At 42.4% G+C, this 14,072-nt stretch overlaps 1 protein-coding gene across 2 annotated transcripts in view; it reads left to right on the top strand.

Annotated features, from left to right (window-relative positions):
• Nucleotides 1-4,281: 4,281 nt before the first annotated feature.
• The window catches only part of LOC108785917 (A-kinase anchor protein 2-like), a 56,388-nt gene continuing 46,597 nt past the window's right edge, over nucleotides 4,282-14,072 (top strand). For both annotated transcript variants that reach the window (XM_018555106.1, XM_018555105.1), the window contains exon 1: nucleotides 4,282-4,312. In XM_018555106.1, coding sequence (XP_018410608.1) covers nucleotides 4,295-4,312 — 18 coding nt within the window. In that variant the 5' untranslated portion in view covers nucleotides 4,282-4,294. The remainder of the gene's footprint in view (nucleotides 4,313-14,072) is intronic.

The raw sequence follows: 14,072 nt of genomic DNA, 5'->3' as shown, positions 1-14,072 counted from the left end.
CTGGAATTTTTTAATTCAGTGGATTATATGGCTTTCAGCTGCTATCACTGAATTAAATTGGTTACTGAGAGGAACCTATTACCGAGCATGTAGAGCATATGTGTAAAGCTTCCCATGTACCTGAAGGTGCCCATACACCTTACGATTATCGTACGATAATCATATGCGATCGACTTTTCGTATGACAATCGTAACGTGTGAATAGAGTGCACGACCGATAGTACTGTACAATCGTACGACTTTTGACGGTCAAGCATGTTTGAAAACTTTGGTTGATCGTACGATGTTCGCATGGTTGGTGGCGTTTCCGTCCGTCAAAAGTCGTACGATTAACACTGCGCATGCGCAAACTAAAATAATTGCGGTCAATTACCGCAAGTCGTCCAGTTGTTTTTTTTTAACTACCGCTGATTGAACCTTTCGATAATCGGGGCAGGATGGGGCCGTCGTACGAAAATCGTACGACGGTTCGATCATCGGACTAAAAGTTTCGTCCGATAATCGTAAGGTTGATGGGCAGTGTACAACCACAAATACTGTACAATTGATCGACTTTTGACTAACCAGCAGGTTAGAAAACTTTTGGTCGAACGTAATCGTGCAGGTGCTTTTATTCTTGCGATAATTGGGGTAGGACAGGGCCGCCGTACGAAAATTGCCTTACGACGGTTCGATAATTGGACAAAAAGTGTCGTCCGATGATCGCGAGATGTATGGGCAGCCTTAGATTGGCCAACCAATTCAGCCATGGAAAGATCTTTTATTGTACCAACACACATCTACTGAATATTATACAATTCACAAACAATATTTAGCAAAAGTATAACATTAAAACTAATACTGATTTTCTGTAATGTTGGTGCTAGCATAGGGCAGAAACTTCTTCAGATATGTTGGTTTAAGTTTAGGCATCATTGACACTTGCGTTCAAAATTTTGAAAGGAGGAACACTGATTAACATGCCTCTAGCGGTTATCACATGTTTAAGACTCATTTTCATTGTGCTAAGGCAGCATCAAAAAAGCTTCCCCAATGCCCTGCAAGTCTTGTTTTTTTGTGATTTCTTTTTAAAGGAAAAATTACAGAAAATTTTGAAAAAAACGTTTTTTAACATTATGTTATAAAACATTTATTATTACCCAATTTTTTGGTAAAATATAAAAGACGGGGTCACGTCGGGTAAAAAGACACCAAACATGTCAAGCTTTAAAATCGCGCGCATCCAGGAAATCGTAAAAAACTACCATACCCAAAATTGACCATAGGTGACGCTTTAAAAGCTTTTACCGCTCATCAGTTTAGTGTTATCAGTGATTGATGGCCCTAAAACTTTTGCTCTCACTGCGACGTTCACGGCGATATGTAACATGTGCAGCGTAATGGGTGCAATCGTTGTTTCCGCACGTATGCGCATGCGACGCATGTTTGCATGCGTGTATGTATTGGTGGGGAGTTTAAAAAATGTTTGTTTTTTTAAATTCTTTTTCATGTGTGACTTTCAAGTTTGTTTTTGCAACTTTAATTTTTTTTTTTTACTTAACTTTATTGTTAGCACATAGGGGGCTAAGAAACCCCCCTATGTGATAGCAAAGAGGATTGACAAGTCCTCTTTATGGAGACATCAGGGGTCTCCAAGACCCCTAATGTTACCTAGGGACCCACAAAGAAGCTGATGAAGCAGAGATCTGCTTCATCAGCTTCTGATTCCGGAGAGTGACACAAGGATGTGGAAGTGATGTAATATACATCACTTCCGCATTCTGACACCGGAGAGGGGGTGGAGGGAGATCATGTACCAAGCTCCCTCTGATCCCCTGTCAGAGAGCCACCATGCTGGCTTGCACCGGGCACAGCGGAGCGCTGGACCAGTTGGAGGGGGGAGCCACGGAAGGGGGTGCACATTCCGGCACCTCATACAAGCGATTCACCGGCTCTATAGCCAGCGGATCGCTTGTATGTAAACAGGCATTGCTGCCTGTCTTTAAATTTGTGCACTTCTCCGCGCGCGCAAGTGGGCGTGGCTGAGTGGACGTTTAAAAACGCCCACTCCGTTCCAGAGAGCTCCCGGCCGGCCGTTTTTTTTAAAACAGCCGGCCGGGAGGTGGTTAAAGAGGGGGCAAATATCTCTCAAGTTAAAATGGGTAGAGGGCAGGGTTTTATTTAGACAATATGCTAGGCACACTTAAAGGAGAACTATAAGGTAAGTGAAAATCACTCATCCTCATAGTTCAAGCCGATGTGTGACAATGAAACTGTCACACGTCAGCCCAATAGACCTGAAAGTGAGCGAATACATACCGAAGCTCGCTCACTTCTCGAGCATCTCCGCTCTGTCAGTCACCGCTCCCCACTGGGATCCCCCTCTGATCCTCCAGTGCTTACTGGAGGAACGGATGGGGAGGGGGCAGGAACAGCTGGCTCGGCCTCTAGATTGGCAGAGTCAGGTGTCATTCACTCAGCTGGGTGGATCTTGACAGCAATGTCGGGATCCGTCCCAGGTGCGGCGGTCTCAATATACCGCGAGCTGTAGCTTGCGATATACTGAGCTTTGGGTCACGGGAGGATGCTAGTATATGTTCTCCCATGACCCTTAAGAGAACTATGGGGAAAAACACTTACACAATAGTTCTCTTTTAAATGATTGAGTCACGTGAATATTGTCGTAAAATATTAGGGATGCACCGATACCACTTTTTTAAGACAGAGTACGAGTACTGATACTTTTGATCAAGTACTCGCAGATACCAATTACCGATACTTTTTCTTAAAGGGACAGGTCACATTTTTTCTAAAGCAATACAAATTAATGCTTTAAGGTCACTTTCTTAATATTATGATTCATGAGATGATGAGGGAGCATGACGCTGGCTTCCCGGCCAATCAGAATGCCGGGCGCTGCGTCATTACACGGCGCCCGGCTTCCGGATTTGCTAGCTTCCTGACCGATCGGGAAGCCTGGCAGCGCGTCATTGCACGCTACCCGGCTTCCTGATTTGCCGGGAAGTCGGCTCCATGCTCTCTTATCACAAGTGACGAGAGATCATGGAGCCGTTTCCTGGCCAATCAGGAAACCGGGCAGCGTGTAATGATGCGCTGCCCGGCTTCCTGATACAGGAAGTACTCGTGCTAGGTATCGGAGCATTTGGGTGAGTACAAGTACTCACCCAAATACTCGGTATCGGCACCGATACCGATACTAGTATCGGTATCGGTGCATCCCTATAAAATATAATGCTTGTCTTTGTTATTCGAGTCAGCAGGTGGTTTACATTATATGCAGAACAAGGAAATAGTTGTCACAATTTGTAAATTTTGAGGACTGGTGCTGCCCCCTTTAAGCCCACTGACTAGTTAGGCAATGTCCTGTGAGTGCCAGTATGGTAAACACAGCCCTGATGAGGAGACACACAGCGGCTCTTTATTGTGTTAGGGCCTACTGCTGTACTTGGTTGACTTGCCTGATGGATTGAGGGTGCACATGCGGGTTACTATTTCCTTTCCTCTACTTAGTGAAAGATAGAAGTTTTTACATGGGGTTTGCTTTGATTTTTCATCTGAAAAAGCAGCGCTGTTGGAAATATTCACTTCCAACAATGGAAGCAATCTATTTTTAATCTCCAGGGTGTAATCATAAATGGCCCAGCCTTCACCAAAGCAATGTATAGGGTGACAGAGAAAAAGCATAATTTGGATTTTAAGGCCCGCCTTACAGATCTAAAATGAATGTGACAATTTTTTAATGATAAGCCTTGATGCTCACTCGCCACTCTCTGTCCTAACTATAAATACATGATAATAAATTGAGTCATTTAGCTATTTAGCAATAACATCTATTTGATTGTTAGATGTTAGTGGATGTTTACAGTAAGAACAGATTAGCTTACCACTGCTATTCAGTTGGGTGAGCACAAGAACAACAGAAAACAAAGCTGGTGATATCTTAACATTACCTTTCGTTGTCAGTACAGAGCCTGAAAAAAGGGTGGGAAGGTTCAAGCCGATGTGATAATTGAGTTTGATCTAAGCTCCTCCTGAGAGAGAGAAAGCTACTTATCCTGCTTTACTTTCACGGTCTGACTCCCTAGCTTCAAATGCAGATGGAGTTTTGTTCCTTCAGGCTGTACAATATCTCAAGAGCAGCTCACTCTATTACCAGGATCCTGCATCCAAGGAAATGAGTGCCTGTGACAAGCAGTCTTGAGAACCTTCTTGCATCCTCAGCTTCTTTTGTAGCTTTGAATACTGCCAAAAAATGTTCAGGTACACAGCCCCATGGCAGGTGCTTTGTCTCTCTATGGATCAAGGTGTTCGGGTAAGAGAAATTAGTTAATTTTTGTTTACTTATACTGGATTTTTTTTTACGGTTTAGACTTGAGCTTTTTGCCTTAAAGTACACCTGTTATAGGTAAAATATTTAGCCTACATTTCTGACCTCTTCTGAAAATGCTAGTAGGCTAGCTTCCAGATTGATACTTTGGTTTCAACATTTTCCTAGTCACAGACCTGGAAAGGTATAGAGAATAATGAACTCTTTTCATTTGCTTGAATTGTTGAAACCAGATGCAACAAGACATGCAGTATTTTCACGAGTAGGTCAGCAATGGCAGCCTACATATTTATCTCAGGACAACTGCACTTTAGAGTGTATTTCCACTTTTGCAGCCAAATTGGGATAACGTTTAGTTTATAAAATGTTACATGTTTCCAGTCACATAGCAAAACTTAATAAATACATTTTATTTTCTGCTTACTTTTTAAGTGCTTTTTACTTGCCTAAAGTATCTAACTTCTTTCCTATGAAATGTTAAAGGAGGGGAATGGAGAGGGCTATGGGAAGTTGTATGTACTCTAATTAACCCTGTCTATACTGTGCTGGCAGACCTCATATCAGTTGTAAACTAGATTTGAACACGGTCTGTACTAACAAAGGGTTAAAGGCTTGGAGGCATAGTATGTTAATGAGAGGAAGCTCAGTTTGACTCTCAGTCTGACCTTCTAGTTTCACTTTCAAACTGTTCAGAGCCTGGAATCTGCACAAAGTGCTTCACCAAAGAAACAGCTAAAAGGTGAGAAATATGTTTCCAAATTATTTTTGGGTATACTGTGTGAATGGAAACACAAAACAAACGTGTAGTGGGGTTTGCTCAAATTTGACTGCAAAAGTGGAACTACACTTTGAGGTGGCCATACACAGGCAGAGTTAGTCACACAATACAATGTTTGTTCAGTGATTGTGCAAATGTCCCCCTTAATAGGTGTGCTTGACAAAGTTCAGCTTAATCAAGATAACCTGATGTTTTTCATCATTGCCTTATATATTTAATGGAGAATTGCCTGGAAAGTATTTAATTGTGCGTGAAGTAGTGATGACTGCCCATCAGGTCTGATTAATCATTTGGAATGAGTGTTTAGCCAGGTTTAGAGTATAAATGTGGCCATACACTTTATAACCCTCACAAGACTTTTGTCTTGCGAGGGTTGTAAAGTACTTTAAAAAAACGTACAATCTGCCCATCTTGGACAGGCAGATCGTATTTGCGATCATCGCAAGCCCGCCCCCCTGAGGGGCAGGCTTGCGATGACTGCAATGAGGGGCGGGCTTCCGATGACTGTAAACAGGCAGTGTGCGCATGCGCACACTGGCCCGTTCGACGGTTGTCGAACAAGCACGCCACTAACTTTCAGAGAATCGTATGATTCCCGGCGTGTTTTCCAGCCTGCTTGTTCGACGGAAGACGTGCGACCGTACAGTAGAAGCGGTTGCACGCCTTCCATACACTGCACGATTATCGTACGATCACGGGATTTCCCGCGATTCTCGTATGAGAATCGTGCAGTGTATGGGCACCTTTATTATATAACTATATATTGCTCTGGTGGGTGTGAAACAATAATCACTGCTGTTCACATGACTTAGTGAAATGTGATAATCCCTTTAATTGTCAATGTCATCAGACTGCCTAGAGCCAGCTCAAGAAGAACATTAAGCTCTGCCAATCCAAATCTGTCTTTACCAATGTCCATTTAAGTAATTTTTGCATTAGCATCAATATAACATGTATGTATTAGTGAGCAAAAAAGTTAATTGTGAATTAATTAACAGTTTCCATATATTTATTTCTGTTTAAGATTATTATAAAGCAGTCTTGAAATGCAAGTTCAGAAGATCAGAATTTAGATTTTTAAAATGAAACAGAATAAAACACATGTGACATAATCTAAGACAGGGGGGCCCAACTCAGTTTCATTGTGCACATCAGCATTTTGGTTGCCCTCAAAGGGCCAGTTGTATCTGTAAGACTATTTAAAATGTAAAGTGTCTATGGTGGGCTCTGTGGATCCTCAGAAGGACTGTGATGGAGTGTTGGTGATGGAGTGTTGGTGATGGAGTGCTGGTGATGGAGTGCTGGTGATGGAGTGCTGGTGATGGAGTGCTGGTGATGGAGTGCTGATGATGGAGTGCTGATGATGGAGTGCTGATGATGGAGTGCTGATGGAGGAATCTGCTCTATTTTTCTTGTTCAGAAAAATAGATCAGTGTATGCCCACCTTTAGTCTGGAGAATGCCCCTGCTAGTATCACTGGACAGCCCTAATCACAGTCAATCAGTCAGTATGATCCTTAGCTGGGTATTAACTTTGACTGCCAGCCATAAGGAGTACATGTAGAGTAATGGGCTGTAAAAGCTGAAAACTGATATTTTGCCTTCTCTTTATTTATTGTGTTTCTATAGCACTGACATTTTGCACAGCACTTTACAGAGGACATAATCCCTGTCCCATGAAGGAACTGACAGCCTGCAGTTCCTACCAAATACACACACTAGGGTCAATTTGAGAATAAACCAATTAACCTACAAATGGTTGTGGTTTATGGGAGGAAGCCCACATAAACACAGTTAAAACATACAAACTCCATGCAGATACGATTCTTGGAGTTTTTAAAACCAGGGCTCAGACCTGCAAGGCCACTATGCAGCTCATGGGAAATATAGATGTCAGGTTTATCTGTTCCTAAAGCTGCAAGTGTTTGAAGTGCTGAAAATATTCAATCCTTGTGGCCATTTTTACTTTTTTCCAACTGATAAAAAAATGCTGAAAATGTATGCCTAGAAAATGTTTTAAAACAATATACATACAGTATATGTATTTTAAAAGTAAATGTAGCTGTTTGCCTGGAGTTTCACTTTTTTGGCATCATTTTAGTTGTTAGGTTTAACATTAGGATTCAGGCAGGGGTAGGGTTGGGATCTGTTTATGGCCGGTTCACACCATAAACAGTGCGTTCCAGAGAGGTCAGCCTCTGGAACACACTGTATCGTATTCTGGCTGGCTTCCTGCGTTCAGGGGCGGGAGGGAACATGGTGGTGCATTAAAGTCAATAGTACCACAGCCATGCCCCCCGCCCGCAGGGCGATTTGTCCGCACAAGAACGCGTGACACATCAGTCCCTACGTTCCGGTCAAGTGCGATCTGCAAAAATAGTGCTTGCAGCATTTTTGCAGATCGCAATGGACCGGAACACAGGCACTGATGTGCCACGCATTCTGGTGCGGGAGATCGCATTGCGGCCAGGGTGCGTGGCTGTGGTGCTATTGACTTTAATACACTGCCATGTCCCCTCCTGCCCATGAACGCAGGAAGCCAGCCAGAATATGATACAGTGCGTTCCAGAGGCTGACCTGACCGCTCTGGAACGCACTGTTTATGGAGTGAACCGGCCCTCAGAGCCCATTCACTTATTTCCGATGTGTTGCATTAGGCCAGCCCATCGAAATGCACCAGAAAAGTCCAGAAAGAAGGGACCCTGCACGGCCCCTGAAACATTGGCATATTTGACTTGTCTGATGTGATGCATTATCGATAAATGAGAGCAGTTTGGGACATTTTAAGCAGAACTCTGGGCCTATCAAATCTTAACCCTTGCTGTGGAGCTACCCCAGCACTGCAAGGGTTAAGTGCTCATTTTGCCTGGGGAGCTAAATTAACAAAGTTATACTCATCCAAACCACAATCCTGGCTTGCTCTTAAGCTGGCCATACACCTTACAACCATTGCAAGACTTTTGTCTTGCGATGGTTGTAAGGTAATGAAAAAAACGTACGATCTGCCCATCTTGGACAGGGAGATCGCACTTGTGATCATCGCTAGCCCGCCCTGCTGAGGGGCGGGCTTCTGATGACTGCAATGCTAAACGGGCAGTGTGCGCTTGCGCACACCGGCCCGCGCGGCATTAGTGTTACGAGCTGGCCACAAACCCGCCGACAATTGTACGATTCTCGGTGAGTTTTCGAGCCTGCTCGTAAGAGAAAAGACATGCGCACGCCTTCCATACACATGCCGATTATCGTACGATCACGGGATTTCCCACGATTATCGTACGATAATCGGCAGGTGTATGGGCACCTTTTAGACTGGTCCCTTCAGCCTCACTCCCACTCCACCCCAGCGGTCTAAGGTCAAGTGAGTCATCCCGTCCAATACGCTGTGTATAGAATGTGAGGATACAAAAGGGACACATCTTTGCCATAATAAATTTATTGTGTATGTTTCTTATTTTTACCTTCAGCCTCTATATAAACTTCATTGCTGGAACTGTGTGGTTATGTTTTCCACTAGTAACACAGCTACATTACTATATGCAAATGTCCAACATAAATATTTTATTATACAGGATTTATATAGCAACGGCAGTTTGTGCAGCACTTTACAATATCGAGGAAAACAGTACAGTTACAAGACAAGATGGTTAGTAGGGCTCTGCTCATGAGAGCCTACAATCTATAACTATATTATTTGGTTTCCATCAACAACAGTGATTTTTTTTTTATTTCGTCTTTTTGGATGGTAGTCAATGGACAATAGCCCCATATGTACAGCAGAAGCTGTTGTGTCCCAGTAAATGGATCCTGTTTTATGGCACCCTGTTGAGTCCCCAGAATGTAGTGTTTCCCATTCACATCAACATCTCAAGCCTTGTTATGTAGAGAGCCACTTTTGTAATGAGATGAGTTCCAGGCAGATTATACAAAGCTACATTAAGCTGGTACTACTTGAATGCATGACACTTTTGTAACTCAACAAGCCAATTGAACATTTCATTAGCTGAAAGTCAATAAGTCACATTTACAACTTTAAAGGAACAGTATCAATTTAAAAGTAAAAGGTTTCAATTCAGATTCAATTCAATACATTCAGATAAATTAGGTTCACTTGCTTGTAGTTACTATTTCAAGCACTCCATAAATGATGTAAATCAGGCATGGTTTTTTTAGCATGTTTAACTGCACTCTTCTTTTATATATAGTGCAAACAGGATCAAATCTGCTTTATTATGAAGTATCTACTTTGTCTATTACATTTTAAATATATTAAACATATTTATTATAATATATAAGCAATTGTATGAACTTGTGCTATCTCAGCAGAATCTCTTGATTGACCCAAAAAAGCTGCAACGGTTAACTTCTATTGCACTAAAGGTTCACATTACTAGTGATTAACCGCATGGATTTGTGGTATTGTGAAATCACACCCATGATCTTTACAGGTGTCCATATAACTGACATTATAAGAGTCAGCTGTGGCAGATTGTAGCAAAAATATCCCTTAAGGTGCCCACACACCTTGCGATAATCGTACGATAATCGCGGGAAATCCCGTGATCGTTGGATTATCGTAAGGTGTGTGGAAGCCGTGCGACCTCTACTACTGTAAGGTCACACGACTTTTATCTTAGGAACATGTTCGAAAACCCGCCGAGAATCGTACGATGTTCGGCGGGTGTGTAGCATGTTCGTAAGATAAAAGCCGGACGGGCCGGTGTGTGCAAGCGCACACTGCCCGTTCGGCACTGCGGTCATCGGAAGCCCGCCCCTCAGGGGGGCGTGGCTTGCAATCATCGCAAGTACGATCTGCCTGTCCAAGATAGGCAGATCGTACGTTTTTTAAATTACCTTACAACCATTGCAAGACAAAAGTGTTGCGATGGTTGTAAGGTGTGTGCCCAGCCATAGATGGGAATGTTTTCAACCAGTAAAGGTTTTCCTTCTCATAGTGTTTGAGAGTATGTACCAAATTAACATAATGAGCCCCAAAAATCTGTGATGTGAAAAAAAATTGGTAAGTTGGAGAATTTGTCATGCTAATAGGGTGCCGTCAGATTTGTTTTACTAATACAATGTGAGATATATCATCTGCCTGTTTTTTTTCTTGAATATCCGGGCCAGGATAGATCTTTCATTCTATTGCTATTGTGTATACAGAGATTTTCAAATGTGCTAAAAAAATCCTCATGACAGATGCCAATGGCTTGTTGTTAACAATTTTAATTGTTAATAATCATTTAAGCACTAAATTAACAATTAACTAATAATAATCATTTATGCACTAAATTAACATTTTACAGTGTATGGCCTCTGAAATCAAGCGTATACATGGTAATTACCTGAATCATTGACATAATTTGTTTAGGTTACACAGACAAAGGCAGGAATTCATATACAATTCATATGTCAGACAAACTGTTAGCTTGATGGGTAGATAAGGCTGTTCAATTCAAATAACTAGGACTGCATCTGTAGCCTATATCCAGTACTTAGCTTTGACTATAGTTAGTATGTGTGTGTGGAATTTTGTCTAAAGCCTAAAGGTGCCCATACACCTTACGATTATCGGACGCAACTTTTCGTCCGATGATCGAATAGTCGTACGATTTTCGAAAGGCAGCCCCATCCTGCCCCGATTATCTGATTATCGCAAGATTAATTTAGCCGTAATTAACGAAAAGCACCTGGACGAAATGCGGTAATTGATTTGCCGTATTTTCGTTAGCGCAAGCGCAGTGTAGATCGTACGACTTTTGACGGACGGAAACGCCAGGGTGTCATCATTATATTCTGGGCTCACTGTACTCCAGGACTGACCAGTGTAGGCAAGAAATTATACCGGAGTGCCACTCAGGGGATGTTTACTTTTATTCCACATAGCTGAAGTTCCACTTTAAGCACCAGGGAGCACTTAGCACAGGGGCGGGCAAACTCTGGCCCTCCAGCTGTGATGAAACTACAAATCCCATGATGCATCTTTTTCTGGGAGTCGTGGCTGTGGCAATCTTGCAATGACTCAGGGGACTTGTAGTTCCACTACAGCTGATGGGCCGGAGTTTGCCCACCCCTGACCTAGCAGTTTTAAGGAATGCACCAAAAGCTCCTCATTTAAATATTTACCCGTAGGGGACCTTGAGGGCTTGTTCACACTAATTGTGGTGTGTTTCAGAGCGGTAGCTGCTGGAATGCACAGTAATCGCACACTAAACTTATCCCTTCGTTCCGGGGTGGGAAGAGGGCGTGCAGCATTTTTTTTGCATTTGCAGTGGACCGGAACGCAGGCAATGTTTTGCCACATGTCCGATCACACTGCGGGTGTGGCTGCAGTGCCATTGACTTCAATGCACCGCCACGCCCCCTCCCGCCCCAGAATGAAAGGGGGAGTTTAGTGTGCGATTGCTGTGCGTTCTAGCAGCTACCACTCTGGAACGCACCGCAATAGGTGTGAAAGGGGCCCTAAAGCACAGCCCTAAAATTATTTTCAAAATAAATAGCCCAGATGTTTTAAAAATAAAATATGCAATGTTCATTCTTTTTGCTGTTTGGTGTTCTACCCACAGGAAATTAATTCTGCTGCCAGTCCACTTCCTGTGAGACCAGGCTGCCATAGGAAGTTGACTGGCAACAGAATGAATGACATCCTGACACACCTGCTGGGGGTGTGTCAGAACATGAGGCAGCATTCCCTCATTCCCAGCCTGTATATACAGTATGTGTTTATATTCAGAACTGGCTGCTAGCTCATTGATTGGCATAGATAGAGACAGCGCTGTTTCCAGATATGGAGAGGAAGAAATGAAAACCAGCCAGCAACCTCTGCCTTGAAGACAGATTAAATTCCTGTGTAACAAGGCATTAATGTGGTTATTGCCAGACACAGAATATGCTGATCACATGTCAGATACACAGCTAGAATCTAGCAAAGTCAGTACTAGCTCAGCTTTGGAAGTATATCACATAGCAGAACAGAGGGTAGCATATATTTGACAGTAAAACATTTTGGGTTCCTGATTGGCCACTGCATTGTGCATTTGTCTAAACCACCATGTGGCAGCTCTATGACTGAGTGGTCAATTGAAAGCCTATTCAGGAGGCATTATAACACATAACTAGGGAGTTGGGCTAAAAGTTTATTTATGTCAAGAGTTATAGGGATTTTGTGAAGGCTACCTTCATAACTAATAAGCCACTATAATGATATCATCAGCACAGTGGCTTAGTGGCTAGCACTTCTGCCATGCAGAACCGGGGGTCACTGGTCCGCATTCCGGCCAGGACACTATCTGCAAGGCGTTTACATGTTCTTCTTGTGCTTAAGTGGGTCTCCTCCCACACTACAAAGACATGCTGGTAGGTTAAATGGCTCCTGTCTAAATCTGCCTTGTATGTATGCATGTGAGATAGAGACCGGGCAGGGACTGATGTGAATGTGCACGTAAGGCACTGCATAAATTGTCAGTGCCATGTAAATACCAATAATGACAACAACATCAGGAGACTAAGGGGTATATTTATAAAAATATTGTGTAGCTTATTTGTCCAGTGAAACTGCAGGTACAAATGTTCTTGGCGTAATTTTTCTTCTGGTCAAATGATCTGCAATAGATTAATTAAGACAGAATAGAGTAAATAGTAAAAATACTGCATTATGGCCACTAGAGTGAGCTAAGGATCATAGGAAATAAATACATGTTAGTAACAAGATACAAATCAAGAGATTGTTGGCGAGAATGAGCATATAAATGTATCCATTGCTATTCTGTAGTATTAATGATTACATTTATATGTATCCATTGCTATCTCCGTAGTATTAATGGTTACGCTTATATGTATCCATTGCTATCTCCGTAGTATTAATGGTTAGATTTAAATGTATCCATTGCTATCCCCGTAGTATCAGTGGCTAAAATTATATGTATCCATTGCAATTCCCGTGGTATCAGCGGTTACATTTATATGTATCCATTTTATCCACCGTAATATCAATGGGTACATTTATATGTATCCATTGCTATCCCTGTAGTATCAATGGTTACATATATATGCTCATTTCCTCCATTGTATCTCCTTTTACTCATGTTTATTTCCTATGATCCACAGCTCCATCCAGTGACCATAATGCACTATTTTTTTCCCATTTACTCTGTTCTGTTTGACTGATGTTATGTAATATTCATATGTCTGATTGCTTTTGACTAATAATAGATATTTTCTTATATAACGGTGGCAATGATCATCGTCATTCTCTGAAGAACCTTTTTTTTTGTCAAAGCACAAGCAATCAGAAATAATGTCACCCTAAAAATAAGGTGTAAAATGATTGCAAGTTGTATGTTACTATTTGATTCAAATTCATCTGATAGTGGGGCACCTTTGAATCTTCTTCTGCACTTATAATGAATGGCCCTGCATTTGACCAGCCTCATACAAATTCTAGTAAACCCAGATGCATTCTGTGGGTTACTGTATACCTTGGTACAGTAGAAAGGCATCATGGCACACTCACAAACCAGCATGTAAAACAACTTGTCTCACCACTAAGGACAATGACAGAGGTTTGGATACACGTCTTCTGCAAAGGATGTGTAAGCCGCACTGCCGCGCCAAGGCACCTCTTATAGTGCGGTCCTAACTCTAAACTATGAGAGTCTCCATCTTGGAGCACATGGGGGCAGAAGATATCAAATTGGGTGCAGGCCTGTCAGGAGGACGCCCCACCTCCTTAAAGGTACAGAGACACACAAGGGATCCCGCACATCCCATTGGCAGCTGAGAAACCCCATGCGTCGCTGCACCAAATCGGTAAAACAAACGACAAACGCACTCAACAATTTGTTACCAGTTATACAGTAAGCTTACACATCCTTTGCAGAAGACGTGTATCCAAACCTCTGTCATTGTCCTTAGTGGTGAGACAAGTTGTTTTACATGCTGGTTTGTGAGTGTGCCATGATGCCTTTCTACT

Source organism: Nanorana parkeri, unplaced genomic scaffold (genome assembly GCF_000935625.1).
Source record: "Nanorana parkeri isolate BGI_ZX_2015 unplaced genomic scaffold, ASM93562v1 scaffold183, whole genome shotgun sequence".
Taxonomy (NCBI): domain Eukaryota; kingdom Metazoa; phylum Chordata; class Amphibia; order Anura; family Dicroglossidae; genus Nanorana; species Nanorana parkeri.
Note: the sequence above shows the minus strand (reverse complement) of the source record. Positions and strands in the feature narration are given on the sequence as shown.